Genomic DNA, 22,500 nt, shown 5'->3' with positions numbered 1-22,500 from the left:
AGCAGGCGATATTCGTGTGTGTGTTTGTGTAAGTGCGTCTGTGTGTGTGTGTGTGTGTGTGTGTGTGTGTGCCTCGCTGTCAGTGCGCCAGCAAACAAGAACCAGACGGGGCACCTAGAGAAAGATGGAAAAAAGGGTGTTCTGGAGGAGGAGGAGGAGGGGGAGGGAAAAAAAAAACGTGAAAGAGTGTGGGAAGGAAGTGACACATGTTTACAGTTTGGCCCCCGTTGCCTCGCACGGCCATCTCCGCTCACTTGTTTTAACAGCTGCTTTTTAATTTCTCTCCCATCTCTCTCTCTCTCTCTCTTTCTCTCTCTCTCTCACTCGCTCTATCACTCACTCTCTCTCTTTCTCTCTCTGTGTCCCTCACTCTCTCTCTCTGTCACTCACATTCTCTCTCTCTCTCTCTCTCTCTCTCTCTCTCTCTCTCCGTCGTCACTCTCTCAGGTTTTTAAGTCATGATGCAAGAATCTGGGACGGAGGCGACGAGCAACGGTCCCGCCAGTCAGAACGGAGTGGCCGCAGAGGCCGGCGTGAGGGACGTCCGCTCCAAGAGTGCCACGCCCTCCGTTGACATCACCGCCGCTGACCTCGTGAACCTCCAGCAGCAGCAGGTAGGGCCCCCCCCGACTTCATCATGCCTCGTCCTCTCCTCACCTCTCTCCCCCCCCCCCCCCCTCCCCCGCGCACCTGTCTTTATTAACCCACGTCAACAGCTCCCCAAATTCCCCCTTTCGCCCGCAAAGTGCCTGTAAATATTTCATCAAGCCAAAGTACATAAACACATTATTATTATTATTTATGTATATTGCGGGGCATTTTTGAATTTTTAAACAGGTCGAAGTGCTCTTCCTGTGATTTGTGTGTGTGTATGCGTATGTGTGTGTATGTGTGTGTGTGTGTGTGTGTGTGTGTGTGTGTGTGTGTGTGTGTGTATATGTGTTTGGTTTGGGGGATGTGTTTATCCTTGCATGCAGCATCTGCATTTCGGTGAAATATTTATGCCGGCGTGCCCGGGCCATCTCCTGGTAGCGGAGCGCACAGGTGCCATCCGATCGCGGGGACAGTTGTGGGGCGCGCCGCGCCCGCCGTCCCGTCAGCGGCTTCTCCCGGCTGGTTGTAAACACGCCTGGCACTCAGCGCTAATGCCCGCTGCCGCGCCCCCCCCCCCCCACACACTCGCTGATGTGCGGTGAATCGCGTCGGCGCTTATTACTTCCCGAACGCCGCCGCAACATTTTCAGCGTGGCGCGCGGCGAGACAAACAGACAAGCTCTTTCTGTTGGTGTCAGTGTTATGTGTGGCCCGCGCGACAGCCGCGCCGAAGGAAGCGGCCCTGAAAAGATCACAGTGTCGCGTGCTATCTGCGGCCTGCCCCACTGATTGGGGAGGGCTTGTTGTCAGGGATGCTTTAGGAACGAGGCGCTGTGTGTGTGTGTGTGCGCGTGTGTGTGTGTGGTTTGTGCCTCTCTCTCTTTACCTCTCTATCTCTCTCTCACACACACACACAGACACACTCTATGGCCGTCTGTTGTTTTCTGCTGCGCTGTCTTTGATGGAGGCTGACTGGCTAGTAAAGTGCCTAGAGCACATGGCTGCATCACAGCATTTCATTCAATGGACTGATACAAAAAATACTGTGTGGTGTGTGTGTGTGTGCGTGTGTGCGTGTGTGCGTGTGTGCGTGTGTGCGTGTGTGCGTGTGTGTGTATATATATATATATATATATATATATATATACGCAATGGGAAAGAATTGCAATGTGATTCTGGAAAAGTACTTCTCTGCTACGTGAGCTACTGGTGTGTTATGGAAACCATGTCTCCCACTGTTCCAAGGAAATGATTTAGCCTCTGATGAAATGCATAAAATAAAATTTTTATTTGAGACCCCATTCAAGGTTTGAAAGAGACAGAGGGGAGGGAAAAAAAGCGACAGAGGCAGCAGTTGTGTTTTGATGTTGGCTCTCCTTCACCTCCTGAACAATAAATGTTCTGGTGCGAACCAGAGGTTATTTCACCACAAATGGGCCTGGACAAACATTGGCCATGGCCAACTTCCTCCGATGGCTTTTAAAAGGCACGGTTTAATGGAACACCGCAAGGTACAGTAAGTGTGACCGTGTGTGGACCGCCATGGTGTCATCACCACCCTGCCGGCCGGGCTGTGCCCCCCCACGCCCCCCGCCCTCAGACCCCCACTCCCATGCCCCCCCCGCCCCTGTCCATCAAGACCCATTCTCTGCCAGTGCCCCAGTCAGCTCAAAATGAGCATGTCGTCAGTGAGAAAATCACAGCCATACTGAATTCATTACCGCAGTAGTCACACAAAACCGTGGATAAAATTTCAATAACTGCGGGCCACAGTTGAGTAAACAGTTGCACTGAAACTTAATTCCTGTTGACTTTTCCTTCATTCTTTGCCAGGGGCACATTCTGATTCGCTCTGCAAAGACAACAGGGGTTACAACTTTGATGAATGTGAGGCAGAGGAGAGAGAGAGGGAGACAGAGAGAGTGGGTGAAAAAAAATGGAGGAAGGAGGGAGGAGAGAGACAGAGAGAGTGAGAGATAGAGAGACAGAGAGAGAGAGAGAGAGTGAAAGCATTCTATCACATTACGGATGGTCACTCGACACCAAAGAAGGGGGAAAAAAGGAAAGGAATCTTCCTGAATTTGCCCGGCTGAACAGGATGGAATATAACATTTTCAGAAAGGCACCAGCTCACGGTTTTTAACCCCTTTTGTTCCCCCCGGATCCTGCGAGACTTTCTTGGGTAGCTTTCGCACAGAGTCTTCCCTTTCTCAGGCACGGCCCTGTCGTGCCTTTGAAATGGCATTGGTGGCAGCATAAATAGGCGGATCCATTTCCCTTTATGGTAAACGATCCCCATCATGGGAGCAATGGGGGAGAGTTTGGCTGTAAAACATGCGCAGTGCTCTTATTGACCCAGAGCTCCTGACATTATGAGGCAACCTCAGAAAACACTCCCCGTGCCGTTTCATGCAGTCCACACACACTGGGCACACACACGTCAGCAATTTGCCCACTCGCTCATCATCGACTTCCATTAGCCCCACTGTTTTTCCCGCTAATAGATGTCCTTCAACCGCTAAACCAGTGCATCTGCAGCAGTGCAAAGAACCCTTTATTTATTTATTTTATTTTATTTATTTATTTTTGTTCATTTCCTTTTCAGCCCCTTTTTTCTTAAAACTCAAAAAGCTATTTTTTCTCATGCACAGCTCAATTTAGTCTTTGCTCTACCCCCAATTTAGAGATGTATGAGGCCCCTTTGAATCGGTGAAAAACAACAACCCTTGTGCTGGCATATCATCCATTCTGATTAAGGGACATAACTATGAAAGACAGTGCTCGTTAATAAGGACGCCGGCTAAAATAATTGTAATCCGTCTGATCATCTTGATGCTGACAGGGGAATTCATCTTCGGGACTAGTCAGATTTGGGGGAAGTAGACCATAAGCTTGATTTAAACATCTCAATTAGCAAGTCAAATACTGCCGCTCCACTACCCAGGTGGGGGGAAGACAACAGAACCGACGGGTAGAAGAATGCCCACTCCAATGCATCCTTTTGAAGTCGCCACATAAGGGTTTTTTCTTTTTTTCTTCTTGCCTCAATCAAGTGGTTGTTTTTGAAGGCAATCTTGTGTGTTCAGGTTAATTCACCGCATATCACACAGATCGTGTTGATGATTTATGTTGAAAGCGTCAGCAGCAGACTGCACCAGTCATTTGGAGAGTACATGTGGCGGCTTTAGAAAGTACATGACGCATTGTGTTCCAATTTCAGAACGTGGTTAGAACACTGTGTGTGTGTGTGTGTGAGTGTGTGTGTGTGTGTGTGTGTGTGTGTGTGTGTGTGTGTGTGTGTGTGTGTGTGTGTGTGTGTGTGTGTGTGTCTCTCTGTGTGTGTGTGTGTGTGTGTGTGTGTGTGTGTGTGTGTGTCAGGGGCACAGTGCCAGAGAAGGGGTTTCCCCGGCCGTCCAACAACACGTGTACCTCTGGCGTGGGCCATCATAGCCCTGCTGTGACGTGCGCGGAGGGGCTCCTCTCTCCTCTCACGACCTTGTGACACAAGACACGAGACACACCCGCAGAGAAACGCTCACTGTGGGAGTCGAGGACTCCTGTGTGTGCAGTGTGTGTGCTCATTATGGCGCAGTTCCTGGAAGGTCGCTGGACTTCCCTCACAGCAGCCGATGACCACTCTCCTCTCCACTCCCAACCCTAAGGGCCGGGTGCGAGATGTGGTTTTCAGTAGATCTTCGCGCTGAGGAAGTGAAGACAGTGGATGAGATTAGGGGAAGCTTTGTGTGCAGAGACAAACCAAAAAAAGCGAGCGAGAGTGTTTGTGGCTTTGCTCAATGTTTTTGTTTTGTTTGTTGTTGACGTGACAACAGAATGCAATGTCCAGGACCTTGGCTAATAACAACCGTGGAGAGATCCTTAGCAACAAGCATTTTTTCCCCCTCTGCTAATGTTTCATCATTTCCCTGCCCCATGTATATTTGATTTCCCTAAGAGTATAATTTGTGTTGATTCACTGAGTGATTAAGTCTGCGCATTTTCAATCTCTTGCATGTTTAAACGAGCAATCATTGACTGCTAGTTGTGGCTTGATTGCCAGGGCTTGGCTTCAAACGATATTACAGAGCTGTATTAAATATTAATGCTCTGTCTCATGTAAGTGTCCTTTTAATCAACATTGAGGGTTCCTAAAATATCATAGTTATTCCCTCTCTGTCCATTGCACTCCCACATATTCCAACTGTATCATCAGGAAATAAAAAAAATAAAAAAATAAAAAACACAACAGTGATGAATAATTGGTTTTCTTTCATTGGCCACCAATCCATTCCAGACTTCTTTGTCAGACCGGCACTTTAAAGCTTTGTTACAAATCGGCAGATAAGACGAACCAATTACGGGGGTTCGCCCTGCCACATCCTGGGCCTCTGCCCGCCTGACTGACTGACTGGCGCGGGCCATCGGAGCCAGGCTGGCGTGTGCAGCGCTGGGCACAGTGGCTGGCGTGCGTTCGCACGGTAGGCTTGCTGAGCAGGCACAGGGTGTGTGGGGCTGGCGTGCATTATGCAGAATGCAGCACCTCTCCTGGTAGAGGCTGGGGAGGAGGGAGACATGCACAAGAGTTCTGCTAGTGCTGTGCCAGTGGATCTGTGTGTGTGTGTGTGTGTGTGTGTGTGTGTGTGTGTGTGTGTGTGTAAGCATGTGTGTGTGTGTGTGTGTGTGTGTGTGTGTGTGTGTGTGTGTGTAAGCATGTGTGTGTCTGTGTGGGTGGATTTGTGTGTGGGTGCTACGTGTCAACCATGCTAACCCTAACACACACACACACACACACACACACACACACACACACACACACACACGCGCGTGCGCGCACACACACACACACACACACACACACACACGCGCGTGCGCGCACACACACACACACACACACACACACACACACACACACACACACACACAGAGTTACACATACAAACTCACACTCCCATTTTAGCACATGCTCCACTGGCCTGCTCAGAAACCAGTGTGTACACAACACGCTGTCAGTCAACCATTTCAGCCACTGTGGTCAGCCCAATGCAGACACGGCCATGTGTGTAATACTGTGGTAATTGCGAGTTTTAGCATCACTGTGATTGTGCTTCACCTGGTGGGTGGTGTGAGCTTGCATGTCTGTATGGTGACTGGGGTCCAGTGGCCTTGTGCATGTATGTGTGTGTGTGTGTGTGTGTGTGTGTGTGTGTGTGGTTGGTTCTGTTGGTCCGAGACTGGATGATTGCGTAAAGTAAGATGCTCACTCTAGGCAGAATTTGGACCTGCCTCTATCCGATGTTATTGCACGCTCGAGTTGTGCGCTTTGAATTCCCAGAACAGGGTGAAGCTTCTTCTTCTTTTTTTTTCCCGAAGTGAGGATGCAACCGGTGAAGAAGCAGTGAGTCATCCCGATGTGAGCGAGAAATCATTTTCGAGAACACACACGCACATGCACGCACAAGCACACACACACACACACACACACACACACACACACACACACACACACACACACACACACACACACACACACACACACACACACACTCATGCATCCATGCTCTTCATCTTCAGCTCCCCTCCTTCTCCAGGTGCTCTGGTATCTGCTTGTAGAGAGCTAATGTGGTTAAATTGGACTGCAGAGAGAGGGGTCTGAAAACTTATTGAAAAATCTTGAAGGGGCGGATAAGATCAGTGTATTTTGACACCTCATATTGCCCCAAATTGCTTTATTGCTAAAATGATAGTGCTCGTCCAATTTAAATAATTGTATGGAATCCCTCGCAGAACAGTTTAATTATGTTATCACACAACTTGCAACATCTGTCTTTATCCTGGAACAGATGACAGATTTATTACGAGGGTGAATTTCTTTGGTGGATGTGGCAATTGATGTGTGATCTGATTAATAATCTTACAGATGGAGATGAAAATTGAACATTAATGGGCTTGTATGTAGCAAACGAAAGGAAAAATAATGACAAAGAATGGGAGAAAAAGGGAGAAAAAAAAACAGCAATGTTTTTAATTTCATCCTCATAGATATCCGGGGCCCTTACAATTGAACTTTATTGCTTTTCAGAGTTAATTGTTACAGGCAATATTTCTCTTCCAACAAAAGAATACTTGTGTGTGCAGGTATCACTTATTCTCTGGCTATTTTTCCTCCTCTCATCTCCTGCTTTGATAGTCAGGGGAGGGGAGCCCATCATCGCAGCATATCGCTTTTCTGTCAGGGCTCGGAGTTTCACAACGGTCAGACGATCCCTCTGACCAGAAAAAAAAAATAACAGAAAAAGAAAGTGAGAAAAAAATAGAAGGGGAAAGAAGAAGCGTTTCATTGTTGATTCCGCCGGGTCCGCTCCCCGAAGCACGCACACGAGGCACACGCAACCCTTCGCCGCGCCTCTGCCCCAGCCTTTAACTGTTTACTGATTCATGGGTTAACATCCTGTTTACACCCTCCTCCTCCTCCTCCTTTCACCCCTTGCATGTGGGCAGAGGTGGTGGAGAGGGGTGGAGGAGGAGGAGGAGGAGGAGGAGGGGCTGGCAGGGCAAAGGGATCTTCAGACGGAGTTGTTTGACAGTGAGGTAATCAGAGAGGCTCTTCCCTCCACCCTCCACCCCACACACACACACACACACACACACATAGCCTCCACCCCACACACACATAGCCTCCACCCCCTCCTCCGTGCCCCAACAGGAATGAGTACTGTATGTGTGTGTGTGTGTGTGTGTGTGTGTGTGTGTGTGTGCTGGGTGGGGAAGATGGTGTGCAGGGAGCTCAGTTGGGCTCTGCTCCTCTGCTGCTCTCCTCTCAGCTCGGTCGGCCCGCCTCGGCCAGATGAAAGAGACGCGCCTGATAATGGATTTCAGGTCAAACGGTCACCGCGTGGAAAAAGAAGAGTAGTGTGTGTGTGTGTGTGTGTGTGTGTGTGTGTGTGTGTGTGTGTGTGTGTGTGTGTGTGTGTGTGTGGTAATGGAGTGTTGTAGATGGCCCATTGTTCTGCATCCCATATTTACCGTGGATGATGTAAGGCTGTTTTTTTTTTTTACTACTTCTTTTTTAGTGTGTGTGTGTGTGTGTGTGTGTGTGTGTGTGTGTGTGTGTGTGTGTGTGTGTGTGTGTGTTGCTATTCGGGGATCTGAGCCCCAGTGGGCGCCCTATGTAAATGATTCCCCCTGCATGCTGGTATCATTAGGAAGCGTGAAGTGGCTCTCATTGTGCTGTGGCCGGATGCTCTTTGATGCCCGCGCGTCTGTACCCACCCGCCTGCCCGCTCGCCCGCTCCCCTGCCCGCCTGAGCGCTGCGGAGGGAACTCTACACTGGGGAGCAGGTGTCTGGAGCAGCTGGCACGGGTGGGACCAGAACCAGGGGCAGGGGCAGGACCAAGGGCTGGGGTGGGCAGGGGTAGGGTGGGGTGGGGTGGGGTGAGGTGGAGGTGGAGGTGGAGAGGGATGATAAGAGACTGGGCCCCATGTTGCCTCAGCATTATGTGTGGCTTAGCTTGAGGCTCCTGCAGGCAGTAGGATTTGGATGAATGCGTTGTCAGTTAGTGGTCTTCTATGCCACAGACACACATTCTCTCTCTCTCTTTCTCTCTCTCTCTCTCTCTCTCTCTCTCTCTCTCTTTCTCTCTCTTTATATCTGTTTCTATCTCAAAGATACATACTTATCAAAGCACTCTGTTTCTTCGTCATACATACTTGCTCTCCTCTCTCTCTCTGTCGCTCCTCCTCTTTTAATCACACATGCACACACTCCTGTCATGCACATGTTCTCTCCCCCCTTCTCAGACGCATACACACAGGACTGTTTTCTGTCTCTGTTTCTCTCTCTCCCCCCCTTCTCAGAGGCATACACACAGGACTGTTTTCTTTCTTTCTTTCTCTCCCTCTTTCTCTCTCTCTGTCTCTTTCTCTTCCTCTCCCTCTAAGAAGCATACACACAGAACTGTTTCTCTCTCTCTCTCTCTCTCTCTCTTTCTCTCTCCCTCTCTCTCTCTGTCTCCCACACATACATACACAAACACTTATTCTGGGCTGTACACTTGTTCTTTTGCACGCATACAAAAGCACACATATTCACGGTTGTTTTGTTTTCAGGGTTGGGCAGCTTGTATGTTTAACATTATAAACAAGCAGACATCATTTCTTTTTTCCCAAGTGCCCCAGGAGGCCCCAGCTATGACTCAGGCTAATGGCAATTGTCAAAACATTTAAACAGATTTAAAAAGGCGCTCCACACTGGTTTGGAATGTTTACATATTGTTGAATAATAATCATGCCTTTTTAGGAGATGCGCCGCGCTCTCAGATTGGCCAATTTGACCCAATTTATTAGGAATGAAGTTAAGGATGCACAGTTCTCTCTTGGGACCGCGTGGAAGCACAGGGGCTTATACATTTTTAATGAGAGTTCTACTTTAAAAACTTCATAGAATTAATATGTATCAGGAAAAGTATTTTTCCTCCACTCAAAACTTCTGGGTAATTAATATTCATAGACTGCGCTTGTTAACACCCCCAATGCAAGCGCTATGTAGATCCAATTAACATAGAATGGGCCCCAAGGAATTGGCCAGATAAGGGTTAAACGAGCCGGTGAAATTGAAACTGGGACTCTCTCCCATTAAAACACTTATTTGTTTCAATAAAGCCCTAATCCGTGTAGCGGGCTCTCCAGTCAGATTAAGGCGTGTATGCAGGGGGGCCTCTCTAGAGGCCTGGTCCGGAGGTGTGGATGCTAACTGAGAAAGCATGCCCTGTGTGTGTGTGTGTGTGTGTGTGTGTGTGTGTGTGTGTGTGTTTGGGAGAGAAGTGTTGGCGGGGGGTGCGGGTAGAGGGGCGGGGGGGTGGGGTGGATGTGGGGGTGTGAGTTTGCAGTGGCAGCTAATGCAGAAATGCTGTAGCGGAGCTTCCGTTTTATTTCTTATTCATGACCGGCACGCCGGGCCGCCCGATCCCCAGACGTCAACGTTCATTCAGGAGCGCCGGGATCAGAGCTCCACACACGGCTCCGGACGGCAGGCAGGGCACACGCGGGCATCCGGAGACTAAACAGCCATTTATCGGCGCCGCTAAAGGGCTCGGCGGGTGTCGTGGGGGTGCAGGGGGGGGGGCACACTAAACAACAACACTGACCAACCCACCCCCATCTGGATACCACAGGTTTGTTAGCATGCTAGCGTAGCTCCCCCAAGCCCCTTGAGAGCAGCTTGTGCATGCTGTGTCTCCTATGCATGCCGTGGCTGGGCTCCGAGCAGAGCTGAGCGCACACGTTATCTGAGTCCCACCGCTCCCCCACTGCTACTGGGAGGAGCACAGTAAATATTTGACGGCAGGTAATTGTATCCTGGTGACCATTATTCCAATGGCCTGTTTGTGTCTGCGCCTGGTTGTTTAGTTCATTGTGTTTAACAGCACAGTAATGCATCCTCTGAAGTTTTCATGTTAATACAGAACAGGTGCTGTTTGACATCTAACTGTCAGTTACACCGGCTGCGGGTCCATTTTATGACTGCTTTTAGTGAAGTCAGAATACATCAGGGTAAATATCTCTATAAACAGAATGCAAGCCATTGATGTAGAAATGTTGGGGAAAAAGGGCCAGCCTCATATGTACTTCAGTCGTTTGACTTGGTTTTCCATCACAGCGTGTCGTGATTAATAATGACCTCTGCTGTGAAGAGAGGCACCCTGCGCTCTATTTTAAAGAGAGATGTGTGTGTGTGTGTGTGTGTGTGTGTGCGTGTGTGTGGGTGGGGCGGCTGGTGGTGGGGGCCCCGGTGGTGGTGGTGGCCATTGAGTTGTTGTGTACCATTTAGAGAATGATGCTCGACGGCGGCGGCGGCGGCCATGACGGGCGAGATGTGCGGCCATAAATAAAAGCGCGCCGGCAGCCGAGCCTCCCCTGACTGACGGCTGCCATAAATACCGGCGGCCAACAGCCTCCCCGCCTGCCACCGATCCCCCCGCCCGCCATCCGTCATTCCACACACATATAAATAAATAACCAAAACAAAATATGTAGGAAAAGGTGCCGGCGCAAAGAAAAAAAAAGAACGAGCAAATGTGATGTATTATTTACATGGACAATGCAAAAACAAATGTTTTGTGGCATGGGTGGAGGCAGGGGAACAACCAGCCTCTACCACTGATATCCACCCCCCCCACCCCCCCCAACTACCCAACATAACCCCCCCCCCCCCACCCCCGGCTGGGAACACAAGGCTGCGTGTTGCCGCCTCGCTGTGGGCTTCAGTGCTGTGTTGTTATTTGGTTGTTTACAATCTCTGACATGATGTAATAGGATGGCTGTGGAAGCACTAGCCAGCAAATGGCACAGAAAATAAGACAGGCCTTTATGCCTTTTCCACCCCCCACCCCGCAGCCCTTCTCTACTTCCCCTGCCTACTCCCTCTCTCTCTCTCTCTCTCTCTCTCTCTCTCTCTCTCTCTCTCTCTCTCTCTCTCTCTCTCTCTCTCTCTCTCTCTCTCTCTCTCTCTCTCTCTCTCTCTCTCTCTCTCCTCCCTCGGTCTCTCTCTCTCTCTCCCCATGCTCTCTTGAATGGGAAAATATGTTCTTATGTTCTGCATTTCACCAAAGGAACATGAGCCTTGAATATAAGTAACTGGTTTTTGCATTAGGTGCTCCCTGGAGATGGGTCGTAGTGGGGGGGGGTAGGGGGTGGGGGGATATCAGCCCCCCGCGTGAAATGCGAATGTGAAATCTAGCAGAAAGAAATATTTATGACCATTTTCTGCTTGATTAGAGCTGGATGACATGCGTTAGGATAGAGGGGACCGGACAAAGGCAGAGCGCAGCTCCGGGGTGAATGTGTACAGAAAAAAAAGAGAAAGACAGAGTTGTTTAGGGAGAGAGAGAGAGAGAGAGAGAGAGAGAGAGGGGAAGCATATGGACACTAGCACCACAGCCTCTGAGCTGTGAGCCACACAGGCATGAGCAGCCGCGTGCAGAGGGCCGGGGGGTTGCCGAGGGAGACGAGAGCATCACCTGACGCAGCGCTACAGGTAAAGCCCCACCTGGACCGTCATCTGCACCACCCACCCATCCACCCACCTAGACACGCGCCGTTTAATGGACGCACAGATTAGCGCTTGTCATGCAACATCAATACGCACGGGATCCAGTGGTGTAGGCTAGCCGCGTGTGTTGGAGGGCCTAGTCGATGCTTTGTGGTGTTAACATGTCGGGCGGTCTATTCACGCTGGAAATGACACATGCCACACTGTGCTGTGCTCTGCTGTGCTGCGCTGTGCTGTGCTGTGCTCCAGGTGTTGCATGTTTGCATGTGTGCATGTATGCACACAATGCAAATGTGCACTTCCTGACTCTATTATTCTTTATGGGTGTGGAGATGTGTGTGTGTGTGTGTGTGTGTGTGTGTGTGTGTGTGTGTGTGTGTGTGTGTGTGTGTGTGTGTGTGTGTGTGTGTGTATCTGTGTCAAAGAGAAGCAGAGAAGAGAAACAAAAGACAGCAAGGGAGAGGGTGATTTCCCTGATGTCGGTACGGATCGACATAACTTCCTGTCAATATCTCGCCCTGTTACAATATCTCCCCCCTATCGCCGAGCAGCAGCATTATCGTCATCTAACACGGCGCTTATTTATGTTGTTTTGTTGGCCGTCAAAAAAAAAAAAGGAGCCGTAATTATGGCAGCATGCGACAGCACTAATCCAGGCAGTGATACGCCAGGATCAGCGATAACATTTGTAAATAATCTCTTAATTATACCATTAATTCCATTGTTGTTTCCTGCATATGCGAGGCATCATTACCAACGCTCTGGGTGCCTGTAGAACGTGGCGTAGAAGTCCTCAGACCCTGGGACTCGAGCGGGTTCCTACTCGCCGCCTCGTCAAAGAGTTGTACAAAATTGAGAGTATGATTAATTTTTCAATTTCTCTCTGCGGATATCTAATAATTGTGCCCACAGATAGCCGTGGGCCTTATTAAACATTAAAATGCAAAAAAGAAGAAGAAGAGAAGAGAGAGAGGGGGAGAAGAGCGAGAGGGAGAAAGAGAAAGAGAGAGAGAGAGAGAGAGGGAGAGAGAGAGAGAGAGAGGGAGAGAGAAAGTTTGAATCAGAGAGATGGTATTTTGGATTGAATAATGTAAAATAACTGTAGGGCAACAGAGGAGAAGCGCACCACTCAAGGTTTATTCTTCAAATGTTTTACACCACCATGGGTGCTCTTAATTAGCGTCTCCTCTATCTGCCTACTTGGCATCTATTTATTTACCCTCACGCCTGCATGCTAATCATGTAGGGTTTCAAAACGTGCGCGCATGTCAGTAGGTTTTCTTCCCTCGCTTGCTCTGGCGCTCGCTATCCATGCGATGTTAAATAGCCTGTCTGCAGTGTGCTTAATTGCTGTTTGCTTTAGGTGGTTTTTGCGGTAGATGGCGGTTTGTCTTGTCTTGCCGTTCGATTTTTGTTTTTGTTTTAAAGCGTAATTTTTGGTTGCAATTCTGTACCTGGGTTTTTTTTCACACCTGGCTTGTTAGGCGAGGGCCGTTCAGTCACGGCGTAATCGTAATGAAATGATGATTAGATAACGTATCGGATTTATGAGGCTGGTACAAGCGCGCCCTAGACCTTCTTCATCAGTCCGCCCCCCTCCTCCTTCGTCTGCTGCTCTCTGCCAGGGCACACTGTCCCTTTAAGAGATGCCTTCTATGGAGAAGACTCTTCACCTGGAGCGCTCTCTCTCTCTCTCTCTCTCTCTCTCTCTCTCTTGCTTTCTCTCTCTCTCTCTCTCTCCCTCGTCTCTGCGCTGTCTTTATCACTTTGCTCACTTCCACATAATATCATCTTCATCGGAGATTGCCGTGGCACAGGGGAGCGGCGCTTGTTGATCAAATCTGGCTCTGGATGGCACCTCTCCCTCTCGCCCGCCCCCTTCTCTCTCTCTACCCTCTCTCCCTCTCTCTCTCCGTCTCTCTCTCTGTCTGTCAGAGCAGAAGGAGAGAGAGAGAGAGAGAGAGAGTGTGTGAGGGTGAAGGGAGCATAGAGCAGGCGATGTGCCTGGAATGCTTGGCCCCCAGTCGGCCCGGGCCCCCGTCGCTGATTGATTGATTCTGCCTGTCACCGGACAAGATAAGCGCATCAGTAAATACTGTTGTACTCCGTAGCCGCTCACTCACACACATACACACATACACACATACACACATACACACACACACACACGGCCTCCCGACACGATCACAAACCCAGGGCACGCAGCTCGGCACGCAGGCAAAGAAGCATGCTGGGAACCCGGCGAGAGAGAGGCAGAGGCGTTTCAGAGGGGAGGGAGGTGTGTGTGTCAGAGAGAGAAGGAGAGAAAGAGAGAGTGAAAAAGGGAAAGCGAGAGAGTGAAGAAGAGAGAGAGAGAGAGAGAAGGGGTACGTTGGCTCGACCCCTGTGGTGTTTATGGAGTCCCGTCATCCCCACCCCCCGATCCCGTATCTCCATGTGAGAGCGCGCTGGGTTCTGAATAAACACATTAAACGCGCCGTGTCTTAAACAGGCTCCTAATGCCAGGCCTCGGGGGCACCGCCGCTCAGCTCAGCCATGCTCCTTTTGTCTGTCTGTCTCCACGCCATGAGAGATGTCAACGTTTACCTCCAGCAGGCTGCCTGACACACACACACACACACACGCACACGCACACACACACACACGCACACACATGCTTGCGTACTCGCATACCTGTTCGGTGGTGCAACTCGCTCCTTTGTTCTCCCTCCCAGGGATCGCTCTGTCTCTCGAGTGCGTCAGAGTAAATGTGCTCCCCTAAGTTGCAAATTGTCTCCCGTAAAGAGCTTCTCCTCCAGGTGAGCGTTAGAAGAGAGAGAGAGAGCTCCCTCTCTTTTCTCTCCTCCTTCTTCTCTGCCTTTTCATCCTCCTCTTTAAAGCTCTTAAAGAAGAAACCGAGAGCTCGGTTAAAAACAATAAATGGCTTTCCTTATCTTGTTAATGAAATCAAGGCAGACAGGCTGGTGGGGAGTTATTTATGGGTGATCTAAGGTGGTGAAAAGAGATTTTAGGAGAGGAGAGGGGGTGGGGGGTAGGGGGTGGGGGAGGCTAGAAATGGACCCACATCTCACGTTACCAGGAGAAAGACAAGAGTGGGGGGTGGAGGGGGGGTGGGGGGGGGTGGAGGTGGACGGCAGTGTAATGGTGAGACGAGCGGTGGCGTGGCTTTAATGTAAAAGTGTCAAGAGATGCGTCTGGAAGTAGGGAGAGAGAGGGGGAGAGTCCTGCCCAGGAGCTGGGCCAAATTGGAAAAAGGTACCGCTGGGACTCCCAGAGTGAGGCTGGCGTGGGGGGGGGGGGGGGGGGGGGGGGCAAGGGGGGCGAGGGGGGCGAGGGGGGCGATGGGGGTCTGGACGCTGCCGCAGGGACCGCACTGGGCCCAACGGGCCGCTAGATTATCAGCCTCCCCGCAGGAGCCACAGGGGGCTCCAGGCAGTTTGCACATGGAGAACACTGCTGACCCCCCCCCCCCCACACACACACTCGCTCACACTCACACTCGCACACACACACACACACACACACACACACATACACACACACACTCTCTCTCTCTCTCTCTTACTTAACCCTCGGCGGCTAAAGAAGAGATTTCTGCACAAGAAAGACAGTGTCCTCTCTCGTTCAGCCTCTCTCTCAATTAGACGGAGGTGCAGCGCTGTGCTGCGCTGTGACAGAATCAATGGCGTGTCACGGCCCATCCTCACGGGGAGCAGCAGCTGGTGGTGGCGTCTCCAGCCGCACTCTAGACGCTCTTTAAGTCTGCCTATGCAAATTCCCTTTGACATCCTCCACCCCCCCCCCCCCCCCACACACACACACACCCACCTACCTACCATCCAACCCAGCCCAGCCAAGCCCAGCCCAGCCCAAGCCTTCCCCTTAAAAAAGCACAACAGTGGAGAAAATCAAGAAGAGAAAAAAAGAAGATGAGAGAGAGAGGGTGTGTGAGAGAGAGAGAGAGAGAGAAAGGAGGAGAAAAACTCCACTTGCTCGGTATTTAACCGCTATAGGGATGGGTCAGGGGGCGATGATGTCATCACAGAGTCGTGAAAGCCTGAAGGAGGAAGGGTGGTGTGTGTGTGTGTGTGTGCGTGTGTGAGCATGTGTGTGTGTGCATGCGGCTCCAGAGGCAGGGCACGGCCAGAGCCACCCGCGGCGGGGAGTCCTCTGCGTATCCCACGCTCCTCGGCGGGAGGGGATGGGATCACGTCCTGCCAGGTGGGGCTTCGTCGTTCCGCTCAGTTGCCACGGAGACAGCCCGAAAGCGTAAACGCACCAGAACATTCAAAGTTTACAAAAAAACGAGCGTGTTTGTGTTTTCTCGCGTTGGTGTATGGGTGTACTTGTGTGTGGTAATCCCTGTGTGTCTGTGACCGCTCTCTGTGTGTGTGTGTTTGTGTGTGTGTGGGGGGGTGTGTGTTTCTGTGTATGTGTGGGTGTGTGTTTCTGTGTTTCTGTCTGTTTTAAACCACCTGATCTGCAGCCAGAAAGCGTTCTTTTTTTTTGCCCCATATTTCTAACAGATGTCAAGGAGGAGACGAGAGGCCTGGTGTGAGCCCGCAATCAAAATAATTATCCTTACAGCTGCATGTTTATAAAGTGTTTATGTGATATTCCACATGGAGTCTAACCGAGGGAGCTTTCATGTGTTAAACACACGGAGATGCCCATCTATCATCAAACACGTCCTCAGCAGGCTTTGCACCATTTGTTATTTTTGCCGTTAAGTAGTCTCATTTATAAGTGCTTGGGTAGCATGATGGGCCGAGGAAGCTGATTTATTTTATCTCTGAGGGTTTTTCTTTTTGTTTTTTGTCTTTTTTTTTTGCAGAGGAGGTTAACACAGTGCTGTCTCTTCATGTAATGGGGTGTGTGTGTGTGTGTGTTGTAATTCAGTGTCTTGTTGTCGAGGAACCAGCGTTTTGTTCCGGTGTCAGTAGGTTGATGAGCTGTGCTGTGTACATACATGTGGGTACGTGTGTGTGCGTGTGCGTGTGCGTGTGTGTGTGTGTGTGGGGGGGGGGGATGGGGGGCACAGGGAGACTTCACCTGGCAGGTATGAATCATGGCGATGCTGTAGCACCAGAGGGTGTGTCCTCTCTGTTTGAGGGGTTAAACGGTTACTGTGGAGACGCTTTGCTGCCTCAACTTGCCTCTCCACTGAAACGCTGATACCTTGGCCTCCTTCTGCCTACCGTTTTGGTGTCTGTGATATATAGATGCATGTATTCGCTCACTTCATTCATTCCTTATTCCCTCATTCATTTGTTCATTCGTTCATTCGTTCTTTCGTTCACTCATTCCTTATGTCTTCATTCCTTCATTCATTCATCTGCCAGACTGAAAGCAGGCTCATTGGAGAGGGCTGCATTTGAAGCTCCTCACCAATTCAGTCTGAGTGATGTGTTCACTCAACATGCATGTTCAAGTCAAGTCAAGTCAAGTGCTTTTATTTGCGCTGTTAAGTATTTATTACATGCAATTAAATGAAACAGAGGTGCTTTGTTAGGTTAGTTAGGTTAGGTTAAAACAAACATTAAGTTACTGTAGGTTAAAACAAACATTCATAATTATGATAGTGCCTTACAAAATACTATTATAACGATCATATATATGGGATGGTATCTATAGAAACCTATAAATACCTCAAATTCTAATTTCTTCAGGCCATGACACTGAGTCCAGATTGTCCAGATCCTGATTGTGTGTGTGTGTGTGTGTGTGCTTGCGTGCCTGCGTGCGTGCGTGTGTGTGTGCGTGCGTGCATACGTGCGTGTGTATGTGTCTGTGTATGTGTGTGTGTGTCTGTGTGTGTGTCTGTGCATTCGTTTTGAACTTTTTTTATGAGACCAGTGAGTTGAATTTGCATTATAGATCAAAGAGCAGGGCTATGGTGTGCCGTGCATTTGTTTTCTTCTGTGCGCTGGTGATCCTATCTAGGGCAGACGAGACTCCCTGGGCCTCCCTGCTTTCATTTAGATCCTGTCCCTCCACACACCCACTCCTGTAGATTGTGAGGCCAGGCAAGTCCCCAATGTATGGAGGAGCAAATGAGTACGCATGGGGAAAAAACAGGTAATTATGTTAATCCCACAAATGAATGACCCACTGGCCTCTTATTGTAATTGATTTAATGGAGGCGAATCATATTTATTAGTCTTTTGATATGTTTTTCTATTACATTTTTTGATGTGGCTTAATTGGGTTTTATTTAACAGCGGTGGCCTATAGATGCCAAGAATATTTAATAAGAAGAGACGTTTTTCTTTTTTTTTTCTTTTTTTCGGCGAGGCAGACTGGGTCGGGCTGTGATTGAGGCTGTGGCCTACAGTCTGTGTTCCTGTGTGTGTGTGTGTGTGTGTGTGTGAGAGAGAGAGAGAGAGAGAGAGAGAGACGGCGCCTGTCCCCACAAAAGTGTCCTTCCGGTCTCTCAATTTTACACCTAATCAGCAAAAATAAAAAACGTAGTAGGCAACCTTGTGTGTGCGTGTGTGTGTGCGTGTGTGTGTGCAAGCGTGTATGTGTGAGTGAGTGGGGGGTGATTATTGGTAATAAATACTTTTTTATACATACTTATTATAGAGGCAGTTTTCTTGCTCAGTTAATGAGAGTAATTTGATTTGCTTGAGAGATTACAGTTCCCGAAGAATTAATGTGGCAATCCCATTCCAAGATTTAAAGAGATCGGAGATTGTTCACAGGTCGTGTGCTGCTAGATGCTCTTCTCTCTGTCTCTCTCTCTCTCTCTCTCTTGCTCTCTCTCTCTCACACACACACACACTCTCTCTCTCTCTGCCCCCCCTTTCTCTCTCTCTCTCTCTCTCTCTCTCTCTCTCTCTCACACACACACACACATAGCAAGCTAATGGGGGTGAACTGCAGTCTGTCATCTCCTTGCATTCTCTGCTCTATAGCCGGCGTGCCCTTGGTTCCTGCAGAGCTTGTTGTTTAAGGCACTTTTATATCTGCGCCTCACTTTTGATCTGGCTCATTCACTGCAATGGGCATAGTTCTCATGGAAATGGAGGCGATGGTAAATAAGGTGCGGCTCTGTGTGTGTGTGTGTGTGTGTGTGTGTGTGTGTGTGTGTGTGTGCAAGTGAATGCTTGTTACTTGGTGTGTGTGTGTGTGTGTGTGCACGCGCGCAAGTGAAAGCTTGTGACCTGGTGTGTGTGTGTGTGTGTGTGTGTGTGTGTGTGTGTGTGTGTCTGAGTGTGTATAAAAAAGGCCATTACGTTCTGATTGTAACCTATAATGCCACATCCCCCCATTGATGTCTGTCCATGTGCTCTGAAATGCCATGCCAATTTTAGGCCGGCTGATAAAAATCCCCATTTTACAGGACAATGACCTCCATTTACATTGCCTCATGTATCTACAGTACCTTCTTTCAGAGGCATATTAGGTGTTTGTTATTGGAATAGTCCTTTGTCACCGGATCTTGGGAGGGGGAGAGTGTTTTCCTCTGGTGTAGGCGAGTGCCGGCTCGTTCCCACAGTCACTGGCGGGTTTTTTTAATATTTTCGTCACATGTTTGTGTAAGCCCGTTAAGCTCGGCGCATAGCTTCATTTGCCTTGTGATCATCCTCTGCCTCGACGTTTATTGAAGCTTGCAGCTTGGGAGGTGTCGCGGGCAGGCAGTGTGCCCGAGGTGGCTCTCGCAGATTGACGACGTCCAATTCTGGCCACGCACAGCCCACCACCAGCATTCTCCCCACTCCACCACACACACACACACACACACACACACACGTACGCACACACACATACACACCAACGTGCATGCTAATTACTTGGCCAATGTTTGCTAAGCAACCTCTTACACTTACGAGGCTTTTCCGATGACGTTGCTTCTGTGACGCCTGTCCAAAGCATGGCACTATCCTAAAACACACACACACAGATGCTGACACAACGCACAGTTTTGTCTAGGAGTCAGAAGAAGATTATTTTCATTTCAAGTAATCTAAACCCGGCACACCACGTCACCCACACATCTCTCCATCCTCAAGAGATACTTTTTTTTCTCTCCTCCTCTCCTGTCTTCTCTTTGGACCCCCCCCCCCCCCCCCCCCACACACACACACACACACACCACTCCCCCACTCCCCACACACACACACACCACTCCCCCCACCCCCGAACACGCCGTGAAGCTTTCAGTTCACTTGATTGGAGATGGGACCGGCCTCAGCTTTGAGATCCCAGGCAGTTTATGACAAAAGCAATTTCTTTCTTTTTTTCACCCCCCTTTTTCTTGTTTTTTTCCCTCTCTTCTCTTCTCTGTCTTTCTCGCCTGCTCTCTCTCTCTCTCTCTCTCTCTCTCTCTCTCTCACTCTTTCTCTCTTTCTCTCTTTCTCTGCCCGGCTCAGTGGGATCATATTACCCAACTTGGAATGACTTCAGCAGAAGCTGTTATATTCCCATGGAGCGACTTCTCCACTGCAACTCAATCCAGAGCCATGGCCAATTGGGCTGGCCGTGATTTATCGAAAATGTTCTCTCCCTGAGCTCACGCACAGAAACGCATACATGCCCGAGCACACACACACACACACTGTCCCCTTTTTGTCACACACACACACACACACACACACACACACACACACACACACACACACACACAGACGCACACTGTCACTAATTGCATCTCTTAATGTTTCATACACTCACTATGGGGTCCACAAATAAAGCAAAGCAAATCATGTTGTGTTGATGTTCAATCGTGCAGCCTTTAGTTTATATAGAGGTTCCCTCGCTACGAGTCCCATGTTGACCGACTTTGACAAAGTATGTGGCCACCATGGGAAGATGACAACATGGGACCTGCTCTCAGAATGATATCAGTGAACCCTGATCACGGAATCTAAACCCAATTCTATCCCACTGAGTTCCGCTCTCCCAACTGGAAGCCCAACCACAGTATATGGAGGGGTTGGGGGGGCAAAAGCCCTTCTGCTAATATAATGGCTCTCCTGCAACAAAACCGCTTTGATCGAACATTTGCTGTTGTCATAAAGAGGTCATTGAAAAGATCAAGTCCTCAAAGCACAGAAGAGTCAGTGTAGAGATTTTTTTTTTTCCGAGTGCCTTCCAAGGCCTTAGTTTTTTTTGTTTTTTTTTTAAAGAAAGAAAAAAAAAGAAGAGAAAAAAACTGAGAAAACACATGTGCAGTGTGTGTACTTTCAGTAGCAGCGGCTCAAGGAGTTTACTGAAAGTAACCCGCAACTTTCAATCTGAGTGGAGGCACTGAGGCAGTCACAATGAAGAGGCCGCGGCTAAGCCTTTGTCTGTGTGAAAATCAAGGCGTTTCGCACTTAGTAATTCTGCCCGGATTACTCAGTTCAGCGCGGCTTTTAACGGGCCCATCTCATGCTCCCGCTACACGACTACCTGATGCAACTCCTCTAACCAAAACTGCAATAACAATAAAGATGATTTGGCTTTTCTTTTTTCTTTCCCTTTTTTTTTTTTTTTTTTTTTGCACAGGCTTCCTAAGCGCTATCTAAATACCCAGCACAGTTGGCATGCCCATACCGTTTTCCGTGTTTTATCGAGTCGACGGAAATTGCAGGAGAATGCCATGGTGGGCATCCCCAGGCGTCGCATGTTCGGAAGGAAAAGGGAAGGGCAGTGAAGTGGGGATGCGGGCGCCTGCCTGCATTGTTCTCAATGTTGTTTTTTTGATTCTTTATTTATGTGTGTGTTTTTCTTCTTTTCTACTCCTCTCCGTTCTAGCCTATTCTCTCTCTTCTCTCTCCTGGTCCATTCTTCCGCTCTCTTCTTCCCTTCGCTTCCTGTCTCCTTTCATCTCAGTCCTCTTCCACTACTCATCTTCTCCGTTAGTCTCTTTTCTTCTCTTTTCTTCTCTCCTCTCCTCTCATCCTCTCTTCTCGAGTCTTCTCTCATCCTCTCCCCCCCCCCCCCATGGCCTGTATCTTTAGTGTGGATGTCTAAATGACTCCATCCCCTCATCAGTCTTCCCTCAGCATCGTCGCTCTCTCCTCCTCCCCTCCGCGGTCCCTCTGTGCTGGTGAAGTGGCATCCCTGGTGGGAATGGTGGGGTGATGGGCAGGCAGTGGGCATAAACTCTCTGTCTCTCTCTCACTCTCTCTCTATCTATCTCTCTCTCTCTCTCTCTCTCTCTCTCTCTCTCTCTCTCTCTCTCTCTCTCTCTCTCTCTCTCTCTCTCTCCCTCTCTTTCTATCCTTCTATATCTCTCTCTCCACACACCCCCTCTCTATCCCTCTCTCTCTCTCTCTCACCCTCTCTCACTCTCCCTCCCTCTCCTTGATAGACTTCCACCAGTGAAGTGGATTAAATCAGCGCCAGGCTAGTGGAGCTGATTACTAGAATATGAAAATGCCGTATCTTAATGGTACATATTTTCATGAGGCGGCCCCCTCTCGCCTGGCGTTCGGCGGCTAATACGCCTATTCTTATGAATCATTTACTTCTTTAATTACCTTTGGCGGCAGATGCACAATGGCGTATTAATGTGAATGATTTTTACGGCCACTCCATCATGCTGAGGCCGCCACGTTGAAAGGCGTAATTGACGTGGAAGAGCGACTCGCGCGGGGAAACAATATTTAGTTGACAGCTTCCCTTGTACGCAGCGAGGGTGTTTATGAGTTTACACCGCTTGGCAACAGCAATAAACACACCGCTCATTCAATAATGGCCCGACGGAGGCAGGCAACACCTTTACACCACAAAGATTTGCGCCTTTTATTGAATCAAGCTAAGGAGCAGTTGTGTATGATTGGGCTAAACGGTTCGTGTGTGTCTCTGTGTGCGTATATGGATGGATGGGTGTGTATATGTGTGTGCGTGTGTGTGTGTGTGTGTTTGTGTG

General features: G+C 49.3%; 1 protein-coding gene across 9 annotated transcripts in view; it reads left to right on the top strand.

Moving 5' to 3' along the window:
- Nucleotides 1-22,500, top strand: part of foxp1b (forkhead box P1b) — a 181,226-nt gene that overhangs the window by 80,251 nt on the left and 78,475 nt on the right. For all 9 annotated transcript variants that reach the window (XM_062545753.1, XM_062545761.1, XM_062545760.1 and 6 more), the window contains one exon: nt 448-614. In XM_062545753.1, coding sequence (XP_062401737.1) covers nt 459-614 — 156 coding nt within the window. In that variant the 5' untranslated portion in view covers nt 448-458. The remainder of the gene's footprint in view (nt 1-447; nt 615-22,500) is intronic.

This window comes from Sardina pilchardus, chromosome 9, assembly GCF_963854185.1.
Source record: "Sardina pilchardus chromosome 9, fSarPil1.1, whole genome shotgun sequence".
Taxonomy (NCBI): Eukaryota; Metazoa; Chordata; class Actinopteri; order Clupeiformes; family Clupeidae; genus Sardina; species Sardina pilchardus.
This window is presented reverse-complemented; position numbering and strand designations above follow the sequence as displayed.